The sequence below is a fragment of the Saccopteryx leptura genome, chromosome 12, assembly GCF_036850995.1.
Source record: "Saccopteryx leptura isolate mSacLep1 chromosome 12, mSacLep1_pri_phased_curated, whole genome shotgun sequence".
In the NCBI taxonomy this organism is placed as follows: domain Eukaryota; kingdom Metazoa; phylum Chordata; class Mammalia; order Chiroptera; family Emballonuridae; genus Saccopteryx; species Saccopteryx leptura.
In genome coordinates, this window is record NC_089514.1 from 11,139,961 (window position 1) to 11,167,738 (window position 27,778).

Genomic DNA, 27,778 nt, shown 5'->3' on the forward strand with positions numbered 1-27,778 from the left:
TTGGCGGCTCCGCGCGATCGGGCGCAGCGCCTGCAGGCTGCCGGGCAGGTCGCGGCTGGGCGGGCAGGGTCCAAACCCCGGGCTCCCTCGGCCTCGCACTCTCGCAGCCGGTCCGTCGCAGCCACGCCGAGCACGCACTCCCGCTCCCACTCGGCGCGCCGCTGCGAGGCGCGATGGACCCGGAGCTGCTCCACCGCCTGCTGGAAGCCAACTGCAGCCTGGAGCTGGCCGAGGAGCTGTTCTCGGACGGCTGGGCGCTGCCTCTGGACCCCGAGGGTAGGCGGGAGGCGTGCGGCCCCGGGCGGCGCCGGTCCCCTCCCTGGCACGCTGGTGCGTCCAGGGCCCCGCGCTCCGAAGCCTCGCGCCGGGCATCCCGCGGCGCGTCCCCCGGCAATCGCTCTGAGCCCCGCTATGCTCTCTCCGCCGCCAGGTCCCTACTCCTACTGCAACACGACCTTGGACCAGATCGGGACCTGCTGGCCCCGGAGCGCGGCTGGAGCCCTGGTGGAGAGGCCATGCCCCGAGTACTTCAACGGCATCAAGTACAACACCACGCGTGAGTGCCCCAGCCCCTCCCACGCGGGCTCTTCCTCGCGGAAGGCGGGTGGTTTAGGGAGTGGAAAGGGCTCCCCACGGAATGCCGGAGACCTGCCGAGGCTGTGGCATGCTCTGACCACCAGCCGTAAGGCCCCCTTATAATGTTGGGGGCGATCCTTCTGCTCCTGCCCCGCTGTAGCTTCGGACCTCAGTGACAGTGATTTGCCCACGACTCCCGTGCTGCGTACAGTGAGAACCCAGAAAGGGGAGAAGGAAGTACTTCCTCCCTTTTGAGGGCAGACCTCTCTTCCACATTATGTACCTTGGGTGTGTGAAATTCCCCCGTTAGGGCTTCTCTTTGTTTAGCCAGTGCCCCCCGCCCCCCAGGAGGGGGAAGGGAGGCGCGTAAGCTAAGTTCCCAGCCCGCAGAGTGAGTGTGGTGGTAACTCTTTACTACCTGAGTGGAGGAGGGCAGGAGGCAGGAAAGACTGGTGAGCGCAGTGGTAAGAAACTTCAGGGTCAGAGTGTGGGGTGTTGCCTCTTCCTACCCAGGTGTCTCCAGATTGACCCTCTGGGCTCTGAGTCAGGGACTGTGGGCTCCACTACTCCAGCACCCGGGGTAATCAGGACCACCTCCGACTCGGAGGAAGAACAGCTTGCGCCCCCTTCCTCCTGGCTTGCCATTCCCGGGGAAGTGGGCAGCAGAGGCTGCAGGAGTCACCCAGCATCCAGATGGGATTTTCCAGTACCAGCCCTGGGAGTGGCGGGTGCCCGAGTGTATGCCCCGTGGAAGGTCTGATGGAAGCCAGGTGGGAATGTCTTGTGAGGCTGTAGGGCGGCAGGCCCTGGCCCACCCCGAAGGCCACTCGCATCTCCAGCTCCACCCTACCAGCTGAGAGGGAGAGGGATGTCTGAAGCCCCTGTCCTGGAAACACCATAGCAACGTCTTGCTGAATGCCTGGGTCTGAACAGTGGCACAGCTCACCCGTCCCCTTGCCTGCACATATGCAAGCTCACCTTCGCACATGCGTGCACACACACATGCCTGCACAAGCTCTCAGAGCCTGAGGCCTTCACGGAGAGAGACGGTTAGAGGGCAAGACAGCAATGCCTGCATCTGATGCTGAGTGACGCTCCCCTGTCTGCACCAGTGCAGGGCTCTGGTGGGCCCAGGGAGCAGCTGGCTCCCAGGAATCCGACAGCAGAGGTGCTGCTAATGGCAGGGGATGGTAGAGATAGCAAGGCCACTCAGAAAGATTTCTGCATCATCTGAGGACGTGATTTCCATCCATGATTAAAACAGACCTCTCTGCTTGGAAGTGAGGTCCCTGACCCGGGAGGTGAACAAGCAGAAGGAACAACCTCCATGTTCCTTCTCAGGTTCTGTTGGGAACGGCTGGTCCCATCTATACTAAGGCACCTTCCAGGACAGGGATAAAGGGACATTCCACCTAAGCCAGTCCCATGGAGAGGACAGGGTCTCCACTTCCCAGAAACCCAGCCTGGGCTGAAGCATGGAGAGTGTTCACATGGAAACACATAAGCTGAGTGGTCTCAAGCCAGAAGGGTCTACCCATTGGTTCTGCCTGCTTGTGTCAGAATCTCCTCTTCAGCTCTGAGGGGACAGCGGGGACAGCAAAGGCTGAGTGAGCCCAGATCTTTCTCCGAGGAATCCTCCAGACCCCCAATGGCTCTTCTCCTGACCAGGCTCGCCTCTTTCGGTTGGTGCGTGTTGCCCTCTCCCCACTCAAGACAAGCCCTTCAAAGAGGCATGGACCTGAGCCTGCCTTGCAGGGGATCCTGGGAGCGAGGGAGCGAGGTGGGAGACAGGGACGGAGGAAAAGACGGAGAAGGCGAGAAAGACTCTTAGAACATTTTGCTGTGTGCTCTTAAGTGAAACAGCATGGCCGAGGTTCAAGTTGGAGAGACTTCACAGGGGAAGGATTGTTGTTAAACAGGGCCTTGGAAAATTGGGCCAGTGACATGTCAGGTGGAAAGGAGAGTGGGAACAGAGATGGAGAGGAGAGATGGGTGGAGAGAACAGGGGCCACATCAGGGAGGCCTGAGTGCCAACCAGATCACGGGCCTCCGTTCTGCTGGCATTGGAGCCCCAGCTGCTTGTCCACAGCCCCATGGTGTGAGCCTGGAATACTCTGGAAGGACACTGCTTGATTTTCAGGATGTACACCAAGAAAGTCTGATACCCAAAGGCCTCTGGAGGGACACAACCCCTTGCCCGTGCTCCAAGACCCTTGTGTCGAAGTGAGGGCATAGGATTCTGTCAACCAGAGGTGCCTTTACCCCACATTACTTCACAGAACCTGGTGGAGAGCCAGTTCCAATTCTGTGCAGGCCACCGACAGCTTGTTGCATCTTAAGAGGGATAGATAGGGACAGAGAGACAGGAACGGAGAGAGATGAGAAGCATCAATTGTCAGTTTTTCATTGTGACATCTTAGTTGTTCATTGATTGCTTTCTCATATGTGCCTTGACTGCGGGCCTTCAGCAGACTGAGTAACCCCTTGCTCAAGCCAGCGACCTTGGGTCCAAGCTGGTGAGCTTTTGCTCAAGCCAGATGAGCCCGTGTTCAAGCTGGTGACCTCAGGGTCTTGAACCTGGGTCCTCCGCGTCCCAGTCCAACGCTCTATCCACTGTGCCACTGCCTGGTCAGGCTTGTTGTGTCTTTGGGCAGTGTTTTGGTTTTTTTGACACTCAGTTTCTCTGTACTAGGTAGGGGGTGAGCTTGATGAGTTCTGTGGCCCCCTCCCCCCCCACATTCCTCCATTCCACAGCAGGCTCTGCCTCAGGGGTCCCTTCTCCTCCCCACCTCTCTCTGCTGGTCGGCGTCATGGCGACGAGCCCATGGAGCGTTGCTCTGGATGACTGGACGGAGGGAGCCCTGTGCAATGGAGGCCAGAGCAGGGCCAGGCACTCCCTCTCATGGGCACCTCTCTTAGGGAGTGCAGTGACCTCACAGTGAGCTGGGCTGCAGTCACATCCCTTCCCTTTGCACTGGCCCAGTGTGGTGCCCATGAAACTGCTCTGTGTCTCTCTGACTCAGTTTCCTCACCATCCGCCGGACATTTATGCCTGCCATGCCTACTCTAGGATGAAAAGTCCTCTGGAAATGGGGTGCTGGGGGTTCTCACGGGTCCAGAATGGACAATTGCAACCCCATAAGCAGGGTTCACACAACACTGAAGAATGGATTAGCTCAGGGGTAGTCAACCTTTTTATACCTACCGCCCACTTTTGTATCTCTGTTAGTAGTAACATTTTCTAACCGCCTACCAGTTCCACAGTAATGGTGATTTATAGAATAGGGAAGTAACTTTACTTTATAAAATTTATAAAGCAGAGTTACAGCAAGTGAAAGCATATAATAATAATTACTAACCAAGTACTTTATGTTGGATTTTCGCTAAATTTGGCAGAATAAATCTTTATAAAACAACTTACTATAGTTAAATCTATCTTTTTATTTATACTTTGGTTGCTCCACTACCGCCCACCATGAAAGCTGGAACGCCCCCTAGTGGGCGGTAGGGACCTGGTTGACTACCACTGGACTAGAAGATCCCTGTCCCTCATCCCAGATCTCACAAGCAGACGGTCCGGGGGGAGGCTCTTCACAACCCGATGGCTGGGTTGGTGATGGTGGATTTACCCTCTCAACCCATCACTCCTAGGTCAGGCTGGTCCTGAGCCTGGGTGAGCATCACCAGCTGCCCCCGCCTCACCTCCAGGCACGTGCTGTGATCATATCAAGACAGGAAATGTTCAGTCTGGGCCCCAGAGCTGGCAGGCCCTAGTCAGCAGCAGGAGCACAAGTAATTACAGGAGCGTTAAGTCAGGGAGACACGCATTGATTATTTGGGAAGCTCAGAGGAACTGTGCTGTGTAACCATGACCGCTTTCCCAAATGGTCTCTGAACTGGAAGCGAAAGCAATCAGCCGTGCCCACAGCACCCTTGCTCAGTCCTGCCAGTAGAGATGTTCCCACAAAAAGCAGTGACCCAAGGTGAAGGTTATAGATTTCTCAGCAAGGCCCCAAGACAGACGGGAAGGAGATGGCTGGGCCTGGAGCCGTCCAACTCCAGGGAGAGGCAGGAAGGGGCCTCAGGGCGGGACACCTGGCCCCGCAGGCGTTTTCTGCTCTGGGGATCTGGACATTCAGTGGCTCAGACCTGGCAGAGGGCCCCGCTGACGGCATCTTGTAAAATGTGGTGTAGCACAGAGAGCCTCTTCCTTCCCGAAACATGGGCTCCAGGCTCTCCTGAGTGACAGCGTGTCCCAGGAGATAGACACGCTGCCTGTTTATTGCTGGTGACCTTGGACACGTCACTCTTCTTCTTTGGGTCTCTTTAGACCCAGTGAGGGAGAAGTTGCCTCCCCCTCTTAAGTTCCCAAGGAGATGCCTCTTGACTCAGTTTCCAACGTGCTTTTCTGGGGAGAGTCGAGGATTTCTTGTCCCGAATCTGGTGGACACTGGCCTCAGGTTTGCCCGTCCCCCGGTGGGTTTGGGCTTACAGTGCCAGCAGTTCAGGCAGCAGCGCTCGACCGACCTGTGGCATGTGTGTGAGACCGAGATGCTTCCTGCATGTGTAACCGCTCTGCATTTGCCATGCAGCTCAGTGGGACTTGGGTATCCGTGGTGGCGGAATGTCCTCTTGGCCCACTCTAAGCCTCTCCTCCTCAGTCAGGGTTACCCAGTCACCTAGGCAACAGCATCACCTTGGTCCATCCTGAGCTCCTTTGAACTCAGCATTGTGTGGCCCTTCAGGAAGGGCCAGAGGAGAGGATGACCTAGACCAGGGGTCCCCAAACTTTTTACACAGGGGGCCAGTTCACTGTCCCTCAGACCATTGGAGGGCCGGACCGTAAAAAAAAACTATGAACAAATCCCCATGCACACTGCACATATCTTATTTTAAAGTAAAAAATAAAACGGGAACAAATACAATATTTAAAATAAAGAACAAGTAAATTTAAATCAACAAACTGACCAGTATTTCAATGGGAACTATGCTCCTCTCACTGACCACCAATGAAAGAGATGCCCCTTCCAGAAGTGCTGCGAGGGCCAGATAAATGGCCTCAGGGGGGCGCATGTGGCCCACGGGCCGTAGTTTGGGGACCCCTGACCTAGACCTTGCCCCCCTTAGGCTATCTGGGAAACCCCATCGAGCATAAGCTAGGAGAGGTGAACAGCTGAACCCTCAGGTGGATCAGAGCAGTCATGAAAACACCGGGAGGATCTAGGACTGACTGAAGCTGGGCCTTGCAGAGGGCCATGAATTAGTGTAATCCTGGGCTGGGTCCAGGGCAGTGGGCTGAACGCAGGGTGAGAGGTCTGGGTCCTAGCAGCTCTCCAAGGTAGGAGCGCCTACAGAGATGGGAATGGAGCTGTTTTGCTGTCCATGGTGCTGAAAGTTCCTGTCCTTCACAGTGACTTCATTTCCTCAATAGATACTGCTTCTGGCCCTTTCCACCTTCCCACCAGCATCTCCCAGTACCGTCCCCCTTGTCACTTTTCCTATATACACGATGACCACATGGCTTCCCCTCCAACACAGTCCCACTCGCTCCCCACACCCAGACTGTCTCTTGCACTATGGCCCCCCATAACTGCTACCAAAATGGGTCGATGTCTCATAGTCCCTGTCTCCCATGCCTTGCCAGTTAGAATATCAGAGATAGCCATGCCAACCTAGCAGATACTTTTTTTATTTATTTGTTTGTTTTGACAGAGACAGAGAGAGAGAGTCAGAGAGAGGGACAGATAGGGACAGACAGACAGGAAGGGAGAGAGATGAGAAGCATCAATTTTTTGTTGTGGCACCTCAGTTGTTCATTGATTGCTTTCTCACATGTGCCTTGACCGGGGGGGGGGGAGCTACAGCAGAGTGAGTGACCCCTTGCTCAAGCCAGTGACCTTGGGCTCAAGCTGGTGAGCCTTGCTCAAATCAGATGAGTCCGTGCCCAAGCTGGCGACCTCGGGTTTTGAACCTGGGTCATCCACATACCAGTCCGATGCTCTATCCATTGCATCGCCACCCAGTCAGGCAACCTAGCAGATACTTAAAAGTGATGCAGGGATGTTTGGGATCATTGCAGTGATTCGTGGTTACCAGTGACACTTAGCAGATTGAGAAGCCCACACAGCAAATCCTTGAAACAACTGTGATGCCAATATCATCAGTAAGAACCAGTTTACGTTACTTTTCTGAACTCAGCCAAGGTTACTTAGCCATCCAGAGACAAAACTACAGCTGGGATACAGAATCCCATCTTTCCCCAACCAGGCTTCTGGACCACTCGGGTGACTTCCTGAACCAGGAACTCTTATCAAAGTGTCAGCATCTGAAAGTAGAAGAGCCCATTGCAATGGGGGCTTTCACCAGGCCAGGGCCTGCGGGGGACAGGGTTCAGGCTTCCCAGGCCACAGGGCGCTGGAGGAGAACACCCTGCCTGCATCATCCAGACCCTAGGTCCCCTCGCAGGCCACACTGCACGCCATCGACATCGATCTTTGGCTGGGGACACCCGTGTTGCTGTGGTAACAGACACCTCACTGCATCCATCCCCATGACTCTGGCCTGGCGACCTGCCCTTGGACACTCCATGCCCATCTCCCTGTGGTTCCCAGGGGAGACTCTTCCTGTCCTTGCCCTGTCCAGTCCCAGGCTGTGCCTGAGCATAGCCGGCTCCCCTGGCCCCCAGTGTCTGTAGGCAGAACCTCATCCCCGGGCATGGCTGGGCTGTCTGTAGGCAGATCCTCATTCCCGGGCATGGCTGGGCTGTCTGTAGGCAGACCCTCATCCCTGGGCATGGCTGGGCTATCTGTAGGCAGACCCTCATCCCTGGGCATGGCTGGGCTATCTGTAGGCAGACCCTCATTCCCGGGCATGGCTGGGCTGTCTGTAGGCAGACCCTCATCCCTGGGCATGGCTGGGCTATCTGTAGGCAGACCCTCATTCCCGGGCATGGCTGGGCTATCTGTAGGCAGACCCTCATCCCCGGGCATGGCTGGGCTGTCTGTAGGCAGACCCTCATCCCCGGGCATGGCTGGGCTGTCTGTAGGCAGAACCTCATCCCCAGGCATGGCTGGGCTATCTGTAGGCAGAACCTCATCCCCGGGCATGGCTGGGCTGTCTGTAGGCAGAACCTCATCCCTGGGCATGGCTGGGCTATCTGTAGGCAGACCCTCATCCCCGGGCATGGCTGGGCTGTCTGAGGGAAGCCCCCTTTCACAACCACATCCCACATCCCAGCCCCCTGCTTCCCAAGGTCTCGGCAGACCTGAGTCGGTTTGGCACAGCCCACGTGTCCTCAGCGGTTCACTCCTGAGGGGACCCGATGACTCCAGGACGGTCTCTGCCTATGTGTCTGTGCCCAGGGAGCTCAACTTCGGTAGCAAAGAATAGGATCAAGTCCAGTGAGATGGTGTCCATGGTGAATTATGGCAAGTGCTCGGAAAGAGATGTTTGTTTGTCGCGCTATAGATTGTAGCACAATAGGGGGTTGTGAAGTCAATTTAATGGGGGTCACGACCAGCATTTGTGTATAAAACAAGTAGAATTCATTAAAATAGAATATAAGAAAAATATAACTGGTTAAGATAAGTTTCACTGTGTGAAGCTGAATTCAGTAATATGGAGTGTGTGCGTGTGTGTATGTGTATGTGTGTGTGTGTGTGTGTGCACGCGCACACGCCCTGGATTGTGATATGAAGTGCATGTGTTGCTGTGATGCAAGGGCAACAGAATGTGAAGGCCTGTTTCAAGGATGGGAAGATGTAGAGGAGGTGTTCAGAACAGAGAAGAGATTGCCTAGTCTCTCTGGTGATGCGAAAGCCTCCTGAAGGAGATGGCATTTGAGCTGGGGTTTAACAGAGAGATAGGAGTTCGCCAGTGAGCTGCGGTGAGAGTGAGGAGAGCGTGTTAAGGGCTTCCGCAGACAGCCAGGCGTGTGCCCTGCCTGCTCTCGCACATGTCAGCTGCCGTGCAGACTACTGCAGAGGTCAGGAAAGCTGGGCCGGGGTCCAAGTGTCCAGGGCCTGGACTGTCACCCCAAGAAAGTTGGATTTTATGCCCAACAGCAGTAGAAAGCTACATGTGGCTTCTAAGCATACCTCAGCATGATCGCTCTGAGAGCTGAGGTAAGGGATAGAGTCAAAGGGCAGGAGAGAAAAGGTTAGGAGGCAGGATGGGAGGCTGTTGTGCCAGTCGGGGCAACGTCAGAGAATGGGTGACACCTGTGAGCACAGTCCCGGAAGATAAATGTTTCTCTTTGAACCACAGCTAGAATCAGAGTCTGTCTCATCCCACACAGGCCTGTTGAGAGGGACTCTAACCCCCGTCAGGAAAGGACTGTTCATTTTACAGAAGAACTCGCCCTCCTGTGATACCGTGATGTGGCCCTTTCTGGCTCCACCCCACATTCCGTCCTTCAGTGCCACAACATCCCGGACTCCAGGCGAAGAGAATCTGTTCTCTTCACGCACAACATGTCTGCAGTGGACCAGCCCTGAGGAGGGAGACAGCCTAAGAGGGGGGTGGCGTGCCAGGGTCAAGGGTCGAGGCACTGGTGTGGTCACCCTGGGGCCGGAATCACCGTCAGACCAGCGTTGGCCTGGTGGACTCACATGGGGGCTCAGGGTCCTGCCAGAGGGGGCTTTGTCCTGACAGGCCCCCGAGGCAGGAAAAGGCCAGTAACAAACCTTGAATTTGAAAAATCTGTGAGCTCAGAGCACCAAATTAAAAAAAACAATTAAGCTAATAGAATCTCTCCCGTTATTTCTGCTCTTCGGCAAGTGCTCCTTAATAATCCCGTTGCTTTTTACTCACTGTCAGCTCAACGGAAGTGGGCTTTCTCAGTAACTTGATTATTTCAGAACTCACTGCTTCCCCAAACAATCTAAGGTTCCCCCCCTCTAGCTCTGTGACTCCGCTCTGTGCGCTATTTATTTTAATTAGCTTTATATTGTATATCTAACATAAGCCAAAAGAAGAAAAAAAATCTATAAACAACCGTCCATTAGCCAGAGAGCAGAACCCTGGTACCAATTGCCCCCAAACAATGGATCACTTAGCATAACCAAGTGGGGGCGGTAAGGTTCGTACTAATGGTGCAATGCAGAGCAGAGGCCGCAAAGGACTTTGGGAGTTCTCAGGAGGGAGAGGTTTCTCCCGGCGGGAGGCTGAGGGTGGGCACAGAGGAGGGGGCTTAGGAGGGAGACCTTGACCGTCAGGGTAGAAGTGTAAGAAGGGTAAATAACGAGCATTCTTTGACTTTCATCCGTTCCCCTGGGATGAAACCTGTACTTTGGTGCATCAGACGTTGAGGTTCTGAAGTGTCTTTTCACACATCCCGTTCCACCTTGAATACAGAGGCTGGTTCTCAAACCTTGACAGACATCACGTGGTGGTCACCTAGGCAGCCGTGGCTCAAGGCCAGCAGGACAGTCCTGCTCCCTACATATCTCTCGTTCCTATGTACAGGGAGTGCTTCGGGTAACGACGCAGTTCCATTCTTACGCCGGTGAGGTAATCCGAGTTCTGGTGTAAGTCGAAACACACCCTCGCCTAACACAAACTGAACCCTTGCGCTTTTAACAGTCCAAAAGGGCGTAGGTAAGCATCCTGAGGGACGCCGACTCCCTCACTCATACGCCGCGTTACTGCGTGTTCTTCCGCCGCGTGCAGGCAGCCAAGCTAGTTCACCCATGGAGTCCGTTAGTACGACGCTAACGGCGTAAGCCGAAACTCGCATGTCGCAATTTTTTAAAAGTTTTTATGGGAGGGAGCATCGTAAATTCAGAACGTCGTTATGTTGAGACTGTCGTAACCCGAGGACCCCTGTATTCCGTAGCCTAGAGGTTAAGAACGTAAAGCCTGAGGCCAGGGCCCCTGGGTCTGAATCCTCTTCTCCCGGTGTCTGGGGCAGGCGGCCTGATCTCTGTGTGCCTGCCTCCTTCTTCTCTCTGTGAAATGGGGGAATGTTAGCACCTCTTTCGCGGGACTGCTGTGGAGAGTGAGTGGACGGCCGAAGAGGATCTGGGGCATGGGGAACACCTGTGTGCCAGTCGTCGCTATTATTAAAGTCAGAGTGCTGACAGTCGTGGGCGAAGTAGGATCCATTCAGCATCAAGTGGTGGAGATACGGGTGGGAATTGTTGGGCTGAAAGCAGTGAATCTTCACCCACAGCCCGAGGCTTACTGCTGGGTTGAGTTTCTAACGAAATTAAAGGAAGAGTTCAAACTAGTCAAAACTTGTATAAAAATGGGTTTCTGCAACCCACTGCTCGTGCCTTGTAGCTGCAGTATGTGGGAAGTCTTCTGTGAGGGTTTTGCACACGTGACTTTCAAGCGAACTTTAAGATGCATGTTTTGTTTCCTGGCCCGGGGGAGCAGGGGAGCAGGGACCTTATGGGGGGTGGGGGCAGGCAGCCGGGAGTGTTCTTGAGGCGGGAAGTGACCCGCCTCTTGGTGGTCGGTGTCTTTTGTAGGAAACGCCTACCGGGAGTGCCTCGAGAATGGGACGTGGGCCTCACGGATCAACTACTCACAGTGTGTGCCCATTTTTCATGACAAGGTGAGTGGCCCCCACCTGCCCTGACCCTGGTCCTCGTCTTAGGACTCCAGGGGAGCACAGAGGATCCCCAGAGTGACAGAACCGGTCCTGGGTCCCAGCCACTCCATTCTGCATCTCTTGCCTCTGCCCCACGCTGCCCTGTGTGCAGTGATGTAGAGAAGGGGACACGGAGCCCCACCTTTGGGAGAAGTCAGGCTGGTAGAGGACACACCAGGGTGGCATGTGGCACAGAAAGGGAACTGACTGTTTAACCAGTGTCCCAACATCTCACTGTGGGAAGAAGGCTATGTGACTTCCTTCCTTCCTCCTCCGGGCCTCAGTTTCCCCATCTGGCATTCTGACGTTTTGCCTTCATGTGGAAATAAGAGCCACGCTGAGGAGGGCAGTCCCGCAGGAAGCTGGTCCTGCCCAGGCCTCACCAACCCCTCTCGCTCTGAAACTGGACTCCACCCTGGCGGCGGGCCGGCCACTGCCCCTTTAAAGCTAAGCCTCAGTTCTGAGCCATAATGATGCACCTGCCTCCAGCCGCCTCCTCATCCGCCCAACACAGTCCTCAGTGGGGCTGGTAGAAAGCCATTTGTCCACCCTGAGAAAGGGATTGTTCAAAAAATGTGAGCCAGATGGGGACAGCAGTGGGGGCCACAGGAGTAGTAAGTCGGACGGGTCAGAAAGGAGAGGCGGTGGGATTCTCCAGCCCCCTGTCCTCACCACTGCATCTCACAGCTCTCGAGCGGTGGTGGGCCAGAGTGCGGGGGGTGGGGGGGAATGCTGGGGCAGGAAGGAGTCCTCGGTCACTGCCTCTGTTTAGAATGGCCAGCCCATGGTAGTAATAAAAAGCAGACTGGCTTTTCTTGGGTTTGGATATTGTCCTTAAGCACTCTGCAGACAATGCACCCCACTGTCATACCCATGGCAGACTGATCCCAAGGCAGCCCTCAGACCTCCCATCAGTCACTGCTTCTGAGGCAGGAGGGCAGGCTGGCCCCATTGTACAGTCATCAAAACTGAGGCCCAGAGATGTGACTCAAATCACCCTCAGTTACTTAACCAGCTGGAGTCGGAGCTGAGACTAATAAACATAGGGGTGGCAACTTCCAGTCCAGAATTAGAGAGAAAATAAAATCTCCCCGCACCCCTGGCACATCTCAGAACACACTGCGTCCCAGTCGGCTCTAAAATCGCATGTCGTGCGTCCTGACCACAGCCACCCAGGGCCAACAGGGACGCGCTGTCAGTGGGAGCCAGGTGCAGCGATGACGCTGGGAGCCACTTCTGCCCTCAAGGGCAGGACACCCGGGGCGGCCACTGCTAGAGGGTCCAGTCCCGCTTTCCGTGCGCCCCAGGCCTCCATCTGCCCATGTGTCTGTCTGTCTACCCAGCAGATAAAGTATGACCTGCACTACCACGTCGCCCTTGTGGTCAACTACCTGGGCCACTTAGTGTCCGTGGCAGCCCTCGTCGCCGCTTTCCTGCTCTTTCTGGCCCTGCGGTGAGTCACCCTGCCCTGAGTCCTCCCTGTCCCTCCTCCCACCGCACCCCCTTTGCCTGTCCCAGCCACTCTCGCCTCCGCTGGGGGGACCCCGGAGCCAGGGGCAAAGGAGGTGCAGGGGGGGCTCCGCGGGCGGGCAGGCGGGCGGGCGGGATGCCGTCGGGAGGCTGGCAGGAGAGGTCCCACCGTGGCTACTGCGGTGGGATTTGTCTCCAGATGTAACCCGACCCTCACACCAGGCTGAGTCTCTACCTGGCCTCCGGGGCCCCAGTCCCAGCTGACCCCTGGCCCTGGCTGACCCCTGACCCTGGCCCTCCACAGGAGCATTCGCTGTCTTCGGAACGTGATTCACTGGAATCTCATCACCACCTATATCCTGCGAAATGTCATGTGGTTCCTGCTGCAGCTCATCGACCACAGAGTGCACGACAGCAATGAGGTCAGTGGGCAGAAGCTTGGAGCCGGCCCGGAGTGGGGCTCCAGGCTTGGGGGGCACCCACCTCTTCGCCCTGTCCTCAGGGGCAGCCTTGGACCTGAGCTCGCCTCCACTCCAGTCACTGTCCCTCCAGAGCTGGGGGCGGCGGGGGGCGGCCAGGCCGGCGTCCTGGCTGCAGTACAGCCCCGCCTGCAGACTTGGATGATCCTGTCCCACTCGCCACCTTGTGAATTCAGGGCCTTCCAAAGACCGTGAGAGAAAAGGAGGCTGGAATTAACCTTTTGTCGAGCCGTGTCTCAGTCCCAATGAGAGGCCAGTAGGGATTATTCTACAGACAGGGAAACAGGGGCAGAGGATAGGTGACCCTGTCGCGATGCCTCCGCATCTGGGTCACCCATGTGTTAGCTGCCCACCCCAGATTTATGTCAATGGCAACGTTCCGAGTCCCAGTCACTGTAAACCTGGAGACGAGAGACGGGCCGTGCACAGAGTTCTGGGGCTCGCCACCGGGGACGTCTCGGCGCGTTCTGCTGGGAAGGCTGGACCTGGGCACACGCCCAGCCCGGTTCGGCCCTCCACTTGGCCCCGCATTGAGCCCTGTCTCGGCACCAACCAAGTTCAATCCAATTTGGGGGTGTCCTGCAGCCCAGCAGTGGCTCGTCCTGATAAGATGTCGCCTCGCTTGGAGATGAAGGAGGGCTGGGAGGAAGGGACCTTTAGCTTTCCATGTCACTAGGATTTTCTCAGAACGGAGGAGACACACAGACAGCCACGTGGGGCCCGAGGTCAGGGCTGGGATCGTGGGGAAAGCCGGGAGGCAGCCACCACTTCAGTGCAGGGGGCTGATTTGACAGCTGGGGCAGTCAGAGCGATCCAGGGAGGGGACGACTGTCCACGGGAGCAGAGAACGCCCCGGAACAAGGCTCCTGTGGCCGCCGCCGTTCCCCACAGCCCCACCTCCGCTCTGAGGGCCCTGCAGGGGGACCCATGGGAAGACGGCCAGGTAGGGTCTATTGAGAAGAGCTCTAACTTGGGGGCCCAGGACCCAGCCGTGGTTCACAGTGGCTCTGGGCAGACAGCTCTTCCTCTGCCCGTACCCCCATCTCCCCTCTGTGAGGTGTGCCGGGTGGTGGGTGGTAGCCCTGCTCAGAGGGACAGGGATGAATTCTCTGCTGAGCATCAACGTTCATTCTCCCAAACCCGGAGACCAGAGACCCATCTTCACGGTCACCACTCCTCTTCATAGACCTAGTACTGTTATTCAGATAACGCTTTTCTTTTCATTGAATCACTTTACATGAAATCACTTTCCTACATGAGATGCCATGTTCTGGCCCTAAATAATGGAAACCAGCGTGACTTACAGATGCAAGGTAACCCACCCAAAAATAGGCCCATGGGAACACAACAGTGTTATCCATTCTAGCCTCTGCTGCAGAAGCTCGGGGCCAGGCTTCCCCTTTCCTGATTAAAAGGGGAGATTAGAGAATGTAAGAGAGAAGTCACAGACACACCGGTACCCATGGAGATCGGTGCCATAACTCTGTCCGAAACAGCGAGAGAAAAATGAGGAAGGATGACCCCCTCCCCCCAGTATAAGACTAGAGGGTGTTTAATGCTATGTCCATGAGCCACTAAAACGACCGGCCCTCCGTCAGTGCCCCGGCCGCACACGTGGGCCCCGGCCCCGGGCAGCCCCTGACCGCCGCCGGCCCCGGGCAGCCCCTGACCGCCGCCGGCCCCGGGCAGCCCCTGACCGCCGCCTGCCCCGGGCAGGTCTGGTGCCGCTGCATCACCACCGTTTTCAACTACTTCGTGGTGACGAACTTCTTCTGGATGTTCGTGGAGGGCTGCTACCTGCACACCGCCATCGTCATGACCTACTCCACAGAGCGCCTGCGGAAGTGGCTCTTCCTCTTCATCGGATGGTGTGAGAGTCCCCGGGAGGGGGGATGGCAGGGCCAAGCAGGGGAGGGGGTCACTACTCTGCATCTGGAGGCAGAACCACAGCCCTGCCCACCACCCCTGGGACGGTCCACAAGGCAGCCGCCCCCCCCCCCCCCCTCCATGCCGGCCTGGAAGAAGCAAATAGTCCGTCCCAACGAACCTTCCCCAACGGCCCTCATCTCCTGGCCTGGGATGGCAGGTCCAAAGACCTTTGTCCCTGGAAGAGAAGCTGCCACCTGCACTCTCTCTCAGTAAACCCCGCGGCCCCCTCATCTCCCTGCCTGCTCCGAGGGGACGTCTGAGACTGGGGGCGGGGTGGGGCTGTGTCTGGGGACAGGCACAGGGCCCCTGGGGTCACAGTGGGAAACTGAACCATGATCCCAGGCCTCCTATTGTCCCCTCATCCAGTGTTCTACCCGAGGGTCCCCTGTCCATCTGTCTGTCCGCTGCAACCCACATCTGCCTTTTTTTTTTTTTTCAGGTATCCCCTGCCCCATTATCATTGCTTGGGCCCTTGGCAAGCTCTACTATGAGAATGAACAGTAAGTAGGAGTAGGACAGGCCACCACAGGGGCCAGGGGGATGTTAGGACAGGGCAGCCGTGGGCTCCAGCCACACGGGACGGATTAGCTTCCTGTCATCCTGAAACAGAACCTGTATCCCCGGCACCGAGAGGTACCCGTGCGGGAGGGTGACAGGTCAACTTCATTGAATTCAATTAGGATTTCTGGTTCCTTTAAGCACCCAAATACATGACCCCTTTGGCCTTTGGGAAACTCCTTATAGCTGGAGTTCATGGAGGCGGCCAGGGGTCCTGGCTTTCAGCCCAGAATGGCCAAGGTCGGGACAGTGAGCCTTTCACAGACCCCCGGGGCCAGGGTCCTGTCCTGGAAGCTGGCCTGTGTCAGAGCCTTCGTATACTGAGCTGCGGCCCAGGTGATGGGAAAAGAGGGGACAGGGGACGTCAGTTTTGTATCCACATCTCCAAGGAGCCTCTGCAGCTGGAGAGAGCAGGTGGAATTTGGGGGTGAGCTTGGGAATGGGGTGCAGTCCATGAGCTCAACATTAGGAGGTGCTCATGATAGTGATCTCCCTGTCCAAGGGGATGTTCACACAGGGACCAGAAAGCCCGGTACTGGAGGCAGCCGTGTGCCCTGGATGACCTCTGAGGCCGTAGGGGACAGTCACGGGGCCTTCCTGAGGTCCAGGAGGAGTGGCTGGCAGAGCCAGACGGGGTCCCGACCCAGACCTAGCTCTGAAGCTTCGCCCACCATTCTCCCCGGAGACAGCCGTGTGCACTGGATGACCTCTGAGGCCGTAGGGGACAGTCACGGGGCCTTCCTGAGGTCCAGGAGGAGTGGCTGGCAGAGCCAGACTGGGTCCCGACCCAGACCCAGCTCCTGAAGCTTCGCCCACCGTTCTCCCCGGAGAGCAGCCAGGCCCCTGGCAGCAGCAGGAAGCTCTCTCTGATGGCGAATGCTGGCGAGCGCGGCTCAGCGAGGAGGAGGGCCGGCTGGGGCAGGAGAGGCTCCCGCCTCCACGCCTGCTGCTTTGCGCGGCGGAGTGTCTGGCACACAGAGACGCGGGTTCCAAGCAACGCACGAGCAGGGGGCCAGGGGGGCTGGACCCGGGGCCAGCGAGGGGGCAGCCAGCTCTCCACCCTGGGGCCTGGGCCCAGCAGTCCAGACTGGGCGAGGGAGTGAGGAGGGCGAGGGGACCCAGGCTGTCTGTCCTCAGACTGGCTGGGGAGACCGGACGCCCCAGGCAGGACAAAGGGCAGCCAGCCCTGAGTGGGGTCATCGGTAGGGCTGGGACCACCCACCCAGGCCTCTGGGGAAGGTACAGCCATGGATATTGGGTCTCAGGAAGGGTCAAGCTGGAGGACCCTGGGCCCCAGTCTGCAGGGGTCCCGCAGCTGCGGCTCAGCAGGCTGCTGACAGCCGCCCTCCTGTGCAGGTGCTGGTTTGGGAAGACGCCTGGCGACAAAGTGGACTACATCTACCAGGGCCCCATCATCCTCGTGCTCCTGGTAGGTGGAGACTGGGCAGGACCGGGGACCAGGGAGACGATGGAGGCTCCACCCAGCAGACACTGGGGAGGGGTGTGGCATGGAAAGCCTCCCCACCCCGCACACACACACACCCTGTCTGAGGCTCCACCCAGCAGACACTGGGGAGGGGTGTGGCATGGAAAGCCCCCCCCCCCTCGCGCACACACACACCCTGTCCACACCGCCGTGCTTCCTGACACCTCCCTTTCGGACTCGTCTCCGCACGCCCCCTGCCCAAGCAGCCCCCTCTGCTGTCTGGCACTGGGTTCTTTCTCTGGGCATATAGTGAGTCCGACTGGCCAATTTCTAGTGCCTTCCCACAGCTGATGTCCCCTTGCCAGCTACAATACTGAGACAACCAGGCGAGGTGGCAGCTGGTGACAAGAGAGGGGCGGCGGGCAGGCTTCTGTTCAGCTCAGACCTACACCCCCGCCTCCCCAGCGACCCTCCCCCGAGGCCCAGCCCACCACCCCCAGCCTGGAGCCCTGGTACCAGAACGAAGGGTAATGAGCGATTGTTCCCGGTTCCGCTCCCCGCCCTTTGCCAAATGTTTTCGGATCTAAGGTATAATTGCAGCCTCTTGTTTAATCCACAACGAGCTTTAATGAAGGTAGAGTTTAAGTAGAGGCTCCATGCTGCAAAAACGAACCCATTATACATCATACGTGAAAAAGAGAGAGACGTACAAAAAAAAAAAACCCTCATAAGAAATTGGCATTTATGTTAAGACTTATTTCAGGCTCAATAATTTCAGGCTCCTGTAGCTACCAGCCTCCTTCCAGGGCCACATGCCCCTGGGAACCCAGGGAGCCGCCTCTGCCTCTTGCACACAGCAGGTGCCCAATGAAGGCCTCTTTGGTCTACCTTCGGGGGCGATTACCGTTTCTCTCTTTTATTTCCTTTCTTTTTTGTGACTCTTTCCGGGATTCATTTGACCCCCGTCTTTGGAGTGTCCTTGATGTATGTGCACCGGAGATGACTAAGAAAGTTTTTTCACCCACTGCCTGACATTGTACCATCAGGGCTCTGTTCGTTTCAGAGGCCAGAGCCAGTCCTTGTCAGCAGTCAGTGCAGGGAAGGATTGTCCTTGGAGTCCCAGCTGCAGTGAGTCACTCACCCACCCCTCACCCCCCCAGTGTGAATGGAAACTCCATGAGTCCCATCCCCTCCCGGCCAGCTGCTGAGAGCCCATCCTGGAGGACAGGGCTTTTGATGAGCCTGGGACCCAGCCAAGAAGCGCTGGCCTGGACGCGGAACCCAGGGTAGCAGGGAACAAGGCTCCGCTGCAGGGACCCAGGACAGCGGTGAGGAAGTGGAGGGAGGAGAGGGAGCCAAGGGTACAGGGCTCTGTGTCAAGACCCGGCTTCCTCTCTGTGTCTCCTTCCTGGGTCCACCCTCACCTCCAGGCACTCCGCGGTCTCTGCCCCTTGAGCCCAGCCAACACACCCAGCTCTTTGCCCCGAGGGGGCTTCCGGGCTTCCAGGTGCCCGGGTCAGCTCCTGGAGCAGCTCTGTCCTCATTGCGCTCAATCCTCATGTACCTCGCTGTCTGGAAGCGGGAGGAAGCGCATCTCCCACTTCACAGATGAAGACGCTGAGCGATGAAACGACCTGCCCAGGGTCACCACTGATGGCTAGCTGGGCTGAGACTCAGGGGCAGGTCGTCCGCCACCGGCCGGCCCCTCCCCGCCCCCCCCCATCCGCCCCCAGCAGCTCACAGCTGCATTTCTGCTGGTGAGAGACACGTGCTTGTTTCTGGGTTCTGGGGAGTGCGTTGGCTGGTTGAGCATGTAGGAGGCTGTTGTCATGGGAAAGGCGTGTGGCATGTATCGGGCCCTTCCCCGGGCCAGGCGCAGGGCTCTGTGCGTAGCTCAGTTGGACAGGTGAGAAAGCAGAAGATCAGAGAGGGGCCCTGGCCGGTTGGCTCAGGGGTAGAGCGTTGGCCTAGCGTGCGGGGGACCTGGGTTCGATTCCCGGCCAGGGCACATAGGAGAAGCGCCCATTTGCTTCTCCACCCCCCCCTTCCTCTCTGTCTCTCTCTTCCCCTCCCACAGCCAAGGCTCCATTGGAGCAAAGATGGCCTGGGTGCTGGGGATGGCTCCTTGGCCTCTGCCCCAGGCACTAGAGTGGCTCTGGTCGCAGCAGAGCGATGCCCCGGAGGAGCAGAGCATCGCCCCCTGGTGGGCAGAGCGTCGCCCCTGGTGGGCGTGCTGGGTGGATCCCGGTTGGGCACATGCGGGAGTCTGTCTGACTGTCTCTCCCCGTTTCCAGCTTCAGAAAAATACCAAAAAAAAAAAAAAAGATCAGAGAGGCTAAGCCACTTGCCCAAGGCCACACAGGTGCCAGAATGAGAGCCCTGTGATGAGGACTTGGTGCCAGGCATGCATGTGGGAGATGGTCTCGGGAAGCACAACAAGGCATGAGGGCAGAAGACAAGGAAAGGAGGAAGCCACAGCCCCCCACCATCGCAGAGAGGAAAGCAGGGTTTCTCGTGTGCATGCTCCGTGCCTCATCAGGGGAGGTTGCCCCAGGGAGGGCAAATCACCACGTCTGCAGCCCCCACCCCCGTTTTCAGGCTGAGCTGGCTTCCCTGGCACCAGAGAAAGTCCCTGCCCGGGGGGCCTGGCCTCCCCCTTGCACCCTGACTTTGCAGAGCCCCCCCACCACCACCTCCTGCAGGCTGCCTAAGAACTTCCCGTCTGGGAGGCCTTGCAGGGAGGAGTCTCACCCTTTGGGGTCCCAGCTATTTCTACCTCCCTGTTGGACTTGCATCCCAATTCCTCTGCCTCACCTCAGCCACACTGGTTGCCATCTGGCCCATGTCCCTAACCTGATGGCTTTCTCCCCTGGCCTTTCCTCTGCTTGGAACAGATCCCCACCTTCTCAGGTCCCATGCCATTTCTCCAGGGTTTTCTGAGCCCTTAGGGAAAATGCAGTGCACCCTCCACCTTAGACCACAAGCCAAGTCCACTTCCCATGGCCGGTGCCCAGCTCAGGGCTGGCACACGGCACTCACTGAATGAATGAATGAATGAATTAATTAATTAATTAATTAAACCAGGCTGGACAAGATTAGAAAGCAGTAGCCAGTGCTTACCAAAGAGCTGGGATTTCATGGTGGGAAGGATGGGGTTCAAGAATGGAGAGCTCTGGCCCTGGCCGGTTGGCTCAGTGGTAGAGCATTGGCCCAGCATGTGGATGTCCTAGGTTCAATCCCTGGTCACAGCACACAGGAGAAGCGCCCATCTGCTTCTCCACCCTTCCCCCTCTCCTTCCTCTCTGTCTCTCTCTTTCCCTCCCGCAGCCAAGGCTCCATTGGAGCAAAGTTGGCCTGGGCACTGAGGATGGCTCCATGGCCTCCACCTCAGGAGCTAGAATGGCTCTGCTCCAGCAGCAGCAAAGCAACGCCCCCTGGTGGGCATGCCAGGTAGATCCCGGTTGGGCGCATGCAGGAGTCTAACTGCCTCCCCACTTCTACAAGTTTTATTTTATTTTATTTTTTTTACAGAAACAGAGAGAGAGAGTCAGAGAGAGGGATAGACAGGGACAGATAGATGAGAAGCATCAATCATTAGTTTTTCCTTGCGCGTTGTGACACCTTAGTTGTTTATTGTTTGCTTTCTCATATGTGCTTTGACGAGGGGGGGGGGGGGGAGGCTACAGCAGACCGAGTAACCCCTTGCTCGAGCCAGCAACCTTGGGTCCAAGCTGGTGAGCTTTGCTCAAACCAGATGAGCCCATGCTCCAGCTGGAGACCTTGGGGTCTCGAACCTGGGTCCTCCACATCCCAGTCCGACGCTCTATCCACTGCGCTGCCTGGTCAGGCTGCCTCCCCACTTCTAAATTCAGAAAAAAATACACACAAAAAAAAGAATGGAGAGCTCCATGGGGTGGTCAGAATCTCCCTGGTGGAGGGAGGTGCATGCCTGGGAACCGAGCTCGTGAGGACAGAGTGGCTTCCGGGCGGCACAGACCCCGGCTGACACAGGGAGGGGCAGCATCACTAACTGCCATCTCACAGGGGAAGGGGGGTGAGGCCCTGGCCTCCTGACCCTCCACACGGGAGCCTGTTTCTCTCTTGCTTCAGTTGCCAGAACAGGGCCCTGTCCCAGGAGGTGCTCAGCAACTTCTTACGGACTAGATGGTGGGGTGGCCATATGCATGTTCCCATTAAATAAGTCGGTAAATAGGTGGATAAATTGATGAATGTTTGTTCAAGAGCTATCTGGACAGCTTTGTGGAGGGGTGGGTGGGTGAGTGGGTGGGTGATGATCGCATTAACTGCTTAGTGTGTTGATGGATGATGGCTAAGTAAGATGTAATGCAGGGAAATGTGGCTGGAATGAGAACATGTTTTGATTCTAACAGCCTCTACTCTGAAAGCAGTCAGGATCAGAAAGGGTCAACTAGTTTGTCTCACTGGTATGAGAACAGTAGGATTGACCTGTGTGAAGGTGACCTGGTCATCAGAGGGAATTACCAGAAGCCCAGGAGCTATAAACCAGACGAGCCTCCCAGGGGGCCAGGGCTCAGCAGGCATGGGCAGCCCCAGCTGAAGTCTCCCAGCCCATCTCGATCCTGGTTCACAGGTCCTCCCACAGCGGGCATTAGAGCAGCAGGCTGTGGGGGAGGAATCTGAGCCCCCCGGGCCCCCAGAGCGTCCTCAAACTTAGGGGTCATACAGAGACTACAGGAATATCTGTCCCATGATGTCTGCCTGTGTTCCTCGCTCCCAGCCCAGATCCGGAACTTAGGAAGATTTAAGGAGTGATGCATTCTCAGGGCCAAGACTCGGGAAATTTTGTGTGTGTGTGTGTGTGTGTGTGTGTGTGTGTGTGTGTGTCTTGGAAGGGATTCCTAGTGTGCCAGGCCTACACACACTCACTTTTCTGTGTTCACACTTGGAGAAAATTGGAGAGAAACAACAGCCACACCCACATCCCCAGATCCACACACAAACACACAGCACAGAGGATAGACCACGACTAGCTGACAAGGTATAACAGGACCCCTGCAGCCCCCAGCGACTGCAGGAGCCCAGGCAGGCAGGGGGCCCGGAGAGAGGCTGGCACTGGCTCTGAAGCTGAGATGCTCTGAATGAAGATAAATGAGGCCCTTCCAGAAGCCTCCGGGTCCGCGGCCGCTTGTCCATCCTCATTGCCTCAGGGCGTCTGCGAAGGTTCTGGAGTTTTGCTGGCACAGGGCCTGGGTGGTGGAGATTAACACGCCTCCCACACCGGGATATTCATTGCTCTATCCCAGGGGCCTGCTCCCCCAGAGTGGGGCTGTCCTCCGTAGGAAAGGCCTCAGGGAGACGCTGGATCGTGAGGTGGGGACCTGCCGCGGAGAGGGGGAGGGGCGCAGACAGGGCCCTGGGCCGGCTCCTGCCATGCCCCGGGCAGGACCTTCCGAGGGGCCATGCCACAGGAGCAGTGGCCTTCTGCCCTCGTCTCCTGCCTCCGAGGATGCTTTTCTGTCCCAGGGTCTGGGGTGGAGAAGCAGACCCCAGAGCCCACAGGGGACAGGCCCCTGAGCAAATGGCGGGGTGCCTGCCTATCCTGGCAAGAGGGGAGCAGAGGCCGTGGGACCCCCGGCAGGTGCGGTGGCGATGAGTGTGACAGGTGGCGCACAGGGGGAGGCGGCTGCCTCTCAGCTCCGCCCCCCACGGCCCTCCCATCCCTGCTCTCCGCCTCCATCCCTGCAGATCAATTTTGTATTTCTGTTCAACATCGTCCGGATCCTCATGACGAAGCTGCGAGCGTCCACCACGTCGGAGACAATCCAGTACAGGTAAGGGTGGGCGCCCAGACCGGGCAGGAAGGGAGGAGGCGGCCGCCTGGGCCGTGCCCCTGCCTCCGCCTCCGCGTGGGGTCCCCTGGGTCCTCCTGCAGGGAGCCCCGACCGCCGGTGGGAGGCCCCGCCTGCAGCGTCACCCTGTCCCCCCCAGGAAGGCGGTGAAGGCCACCCTGGTCCTCCTGCCCCTTCTGGGCATCACCTACATGCTGTTCTTCGTCAACCCCAGGGAGGACGACCTGTCGCAGGTTGTGTTTGTCTACTTCAACTCCGTCCTGCAGTCATTCCAGGTGGGGCCCGGGACCGACGGGGGGGAGGGGGGGGGGGCGGAGCTTTCCTGACCCGGACGTCCTGGGTGCGGTGCCCTCACAGGACCGTCACACGGTGCACGTGGGGGGGCGGAGCTTTCCTGACCCGGACGTCCTGGGTGCGGTGCCCTCACAGGACCGTCACACGGTGCACGCGGGGGGGGGGGCGGGGGGGGCGGAGCTTTCCTGACCCGGACGTCCTGGGTGCCGTGCCCTCACAGGACCGTCACACGGTGCACGTGGGGGGGCGGAGCTTTCCTGACCCGGACTCCTGGGTGCTGTGCCCTCACAGGACCGTCACACGGTGCACGCGGGGGGGCGGAGCTTTCCTGACCCGGACGTCCTGGGTGCTGTGCCCTCACAGGACCGTCACACGGTGCACGTGGGGGGGCGGAGCTTTCCTGACCCGGACGTCCTGGGTGCGGTGCCCTCACAGGACCGTCACACGGTGCACGCGGGGGGGGGGGGGGGGGGGGCGGGGGGGGCGGAGCTTTCCTGACCCGGACGTCCTGGGTGCCGTGCCCTCACAGGACCGTCACACGGTCCACGCGGGGGGGCAGAGCTTTCCTGACCCGGACTCCTGGGTGCGGTGCCCTCACCGGACCGTCACACGGTGCACGTGGGGGGGCGGAGCTTTCCTGACCCGGACGTCCTGGGTGCCGTGCCCTCACAGGACCGTCACACGGTGCACGTGGGGGGGCGGAGCTTTCCTGACCCGGACGTCCTGGGTGCCGTGCCCTCACAGGACCGTCACACGGTGCACGCGTGGTTCACTTGTGTACACTCTCAAACCTAAGTGCACACACACTGAAACTAAGCCCGGCCCCCGTCACCCCCACCCCTAAGCCCAGGTGGGCCTGCCCTAACTTCGTCTGGGCCACCCAGGTGGCACCTACTGCTGGCCCTGCCCCTGCTCTGAGGCTTCCTGGCGGCCTGTCCCCTATGTGCACACGAGGGCTGGGTCCCACCCAGCTCGGAGCCGCTGGGGCCCCGGGTCAACTTTCCCTGGCCACCAGCCACCACTGTCCCTCCAGGCAGAGCGATTCCCACGCAGATTTCTGACCACGCCCTCCTTCCTTTCCAGGGCTTCTTCGTGTCTGTCTTCTACTGCTTCTTAAACGGAGAGGTACGAGGCTGGGCCCGGGCGGCCTGGGCTCCGAGGTCCTCATACCCATGGCAGCACAGTTCCCGTGGAGCTGCCCAGCCTTTCGGGACTGTTGGGGTCCCTGGCTCTGCTCAGCTGTGCTCTGGAGAAGGGAGGGGAGGGCCAGGGTGCCTACCCAGACTTGCAGGTACAGGAAGGCTGCCCGAGGCACTCCTGCCAGTGTAGAAGGTCACGTCTGCAGGCCAGGAACAATAGGTCAGCGCGCCACCAATGCCCCGTGAGAGGGGCGAGCAGGGGAGCCCGGGTTGCAGGGTCTGACAGCAGAGAGGAGCCAGAACAGAGGTGGTGACAGGAGAAAGCTTCCAGGAGCAAGTCAGCTGGGAGCCATGCATCCTGGCGGTTAGGACCCAGGGAGCAGAAGAGACACTAGCACGTCCCATCCCTCTGGGTGGGTTCTGGGGGCCAAGCACCGGGGAAGCCTGGTTAACTCACAGGGCCCAGCATCCTAGCATCCTAACCCAGTCGGGCCCATGGTGGGGGAGGGTGCACAGTGGGGGAGGGCAAAGGGCACACACAGCTCCCTGGGCCTGAGGGCTCCGGAACACCAAGAGGAACACCAGTGCGCCCTGAGGCCACTTCCCCTGCCTGTGCGCAGGGCGGGGTGTCTGTCACTTAAAGCAGCGGTCCCCAGGTGGGAAAGTCCAACGAGGGAGACCGGGACCGAGGGCCGGAGGTCAGGGAGAGGAGGAGGCACTGAAGCAAACTCTGATTCACACGGAGCATTTATGCTGTTCAACCACGCGCTAGGCTAGCGTGTGGGGGACACAGTCGCTTTGCAGAAGTCTGCAGGTGCGATCCAGATGAGAGTAAAGCGGCCCCAGTAGCGACTAAGCTTTGACATGAATAGAACGGCTAGTTTCCTATCTCAGTCCTCCGGTCCTGCCATAGACGTGAGGTTCAGAGTGGCTTGGGAGCGGAAGGCAGTGTGTCCGAGGCAGGGTGTGACGACCTTCCTCAGGAGAGGGGGGGCGCAGACGGGAGGCCTGAGCTCCAAGGGCAACAGCAGGTAGGGGACAGACCTCGCTGTGGAAGCAGCCAGTCCCTAAGTGTGAGGGTGGCAGTCGGGAGGGCCACCCTGGCTTCCCTGAGTGTGCCTGGTAGGGGCAGGGAGCCGGGCAGAGGACTGGCCCGGAGCCCAGGGTTGGCCCGGAGGGCTGGCTCAGCTGCGTCTGTGTCTCCCCCACAGGTGCGCACGGCGGTGAGGAAGAGGTGGCACCGCTGGCGGGACCACCACTCCCTCCGCGTGCCGGGGGCCCGGGCTATGTCCATCCCCACCTCGCCCACACGGATGAGCTTTCACAGCATCAAGCAGGCGGCGGCCATATGACCCCACAGGTCACCCACCTCGCCCATCACCCCACGGTCGGGAGAGCTTCCCCATCCTCCTCCAGCGCCCGCTCTGGGCTCTCCTTGCCACGCAGCCCTGGCGGGGACGGAGGGGAGGGGTGAGACCAGCTCTCCAGCAAGGGGCACCGAGGGACCAGGGCCGGCTGGGCCGGAGCAGAGCGTGACAGTCACAGGAGCTCCAAGAAGAGCGAGGAGAGAGGCACGCGTGTCTTCGGGCATTTGTGCACACCAAGGTCTCACGTGGAACCTCGTGCTAGCCCCGTTCACAGATGAGGAGACGGAGGCCCCGAGCCAGGAAGCAGCTGCCCAAGTCCCACAGCTGGTCCTGGGCGGACCTGGGCTCCTTTGCCCCGCTCATGGTGCGAGCCTTCCTGCCAGCGGCGGGGTGACAGTTGTCCCTGTTCCCTGCCGGCAGCCTCCACACTCAGTGGCGCCCTCTGCAGTCAGGGGGAGGCACAGCAGTGGGAGTAAAGGAATTTGGAGGGCTCCAATCCATGGCCTGTCAGCTAAAGAAGGCTGGTCTACACCCCTCCCCCAGCCCCCCCCCCCGAACCGGCCATCCCTCTGCTATTGGGGCGTCCTGAAGAATGCTGACTCCTTTCTGGAAGACTGCTTCTCAGCCTAGTCCATAGATTCAAGGGCTTGGGGAAGGTAGGTGAGGAGGAAGACACGGCCAGGACATCTGCACTTGGGCCAGTCAGATACACACAGTACAGGGCAAGACGGGAGCAGTCTGGGGGACAGGCTGGGACAAGGACTGGGGACAAGGACTGGGGTGGAAACAGCAGAAATGGAGGAGTGTGTCTTTAGTGATTGGAGCTACTCCCCCAGCCCCCACCTGAGACTGGGCATCGGCCTCCCCTTCGAGACGTCTCTGCTCTCTGTGAAATACACCACACCTCTGCGGAAGCAGCCTCCCCAGAGGTGAAGGGGACCAGGCAGCGCAGGGGTGCGGTGGGCCAAGGACGATGGGCTGGGTCCATCCTCGCTGGCAGACTCTGGCCCTGGCTGGGGCTGCTTCTCTCTCTCTCTCTCTCTCTCTCTCTCTCCCTCCCTCCCTCCCTCTTTCTCTCTCCCTCCCTCCCTCTCTCTCTCTCCCTCCCTCCCTCTCTCTCTCTCCCTCCCTCCCTCTCTCTCTCCATCTCTCCCTCTCTCTCTCCCTCCCTCCCTCTCTCTCTCTCCCTCCCTCCCTCTCTCTCTCCATCTCTCCCTCTCTCTCTCTCTCCCTCCCTCTCTCTCTCTCCCCCTCCCTCTCTCTCTCCCTCCCTCTCTCCCTCCCTCCTCCCTCTCCTTCTCTCTCTCTCTCCCTCTCTCTCTCTCCCTCCCTCTCTCTCTCTCTCCCTCCCTCTCTCTCCCTCCCTCTCTCTCTCCCTCCCCCTCCCTCTCTCTCTCCCTCTCTCCCTCCCTCCCTCCCTCCCTCCCTCCCTCTCTCCCTCCCTCCCTCCCTCCCTCTCTCCCTCCCTCCCTCTCTCTCTCTCTCTCTCTCTGACACATGCGCCTGCAGGTCTGACCCTTGTCATCCCCCTGTGACACTGTCTGCCCCTCCTCCCCAACCAGCGGCAGTTGGGTTCAGCACAAGGAGAGAGGCAGCTCACCCAGCGCACCACGGCCATTCCTGGAGGCCAGGTTCTGGAATCTGGAGGGACAGGTGGACAAGGTCCCCTGGTCGCCATGAGCAGCAACCAAGGGGCAGTTTCGATCCTGGCGTCCGTCCCGCTGCCCTGCAGGAGGGGCTGGGAGCCTGGGGACAGGAGGAGCCACCCGGCCAGGGCTCAATAGGGGTTTTGCTATTGGTATGCATCCCTGCCCCCAGTTTTGGAAATTATGTATCTTGCACATTTTTAAGTTGACATCTAACATTTTTTTTACCTAAGTTTTAAAACTTGCAAAAGATGTGATTTTTTTTCTGGCATTTGGTAAATATTTATGTGTTAAAATAAAACTTGCCACAACACTTTAAAAACATCATACGGACTCCAAACACAGCAGTGACTGAGTACCTACCCTCACCTTTGGTTTTTAAATACAACCAGCTCTTCTTTAATGGTGGAAAATTTTACATGGTTCCTTCTCGCTTTGAACTTGTGCCTCCATTCCATTTCCGTTATAG

At 58.4% G+C, this 27,778-nt stretch overlaps 1 protein-coding gene across 3 annotated transcripts; it reads left to right on the top strand.

Moving 5' to 3' along the window:
- On the top strand, positions 1-26,725 carry CRHR2 (corticotropin releasing hormone receptor 2). Of its 3 annotated transcripts, none has more exons than XM_066353751.1 (12): positions 1-276; positions 431-556; positions 11,049-11,134; positions 12,514-12,623; positions 12,945-13,062; positions 14,836-14,989; positions 15,488-15,548; positions 16,963-17,035; positions 22,760-22,845; positions 23,003-23,138; positions 24,241-24,282; positions 25,508-26,725. In XM_066353751.1, the coding sequence occupies exons 1-12, from the start codon at positions 174-176 to the stop codon at positions 25,646-25,648; spliced, it is 1,236 nt and encodes a 411-aa protein (XP_066209848.1). In that variant the 5' UTR covers positions 1-173; the 3' UTR covers positions 25,649-26,725. The 3 variants fall into 3 exon arrangements, with proteins under 3 accessions (XP_066209848.1, XP_066209850.1, XP_066209849.1); XM_066353753.1 differs by having other exon boundaries at positions 23,078-23,138; XM_066353752.1 differs by having other exon boundaries at positions 12,517-12,623.
- Positions 26,726-27,778: the final 1,053 nt, after the last annotated feature.

Bases quoted from the DNA above. Each gene is read 5' to 3' on its own strand.
- CRHR2 (XM_066353751.1), top strand. From the start codon at position 174: ATGGACCCGGAGCTGCTCCACCGCCTGCTGGAAGCCAACTGCAGCCTG. The intron at 11,135-12,513 runs GTGAGTGGCCCC...CTGTCTACCCAG, and splicing joins TGCCCATTTTTCATGACAAG to CAGATAAAGTATGACCTGCA. The intron at 24,283-25,507 runs GTACGAGGCTGG...TCTCCCCCACAG, and splicing joins ACTGCTTCTTAAACGGAGAG to GTGCGCACGGCGGTGAGGAA.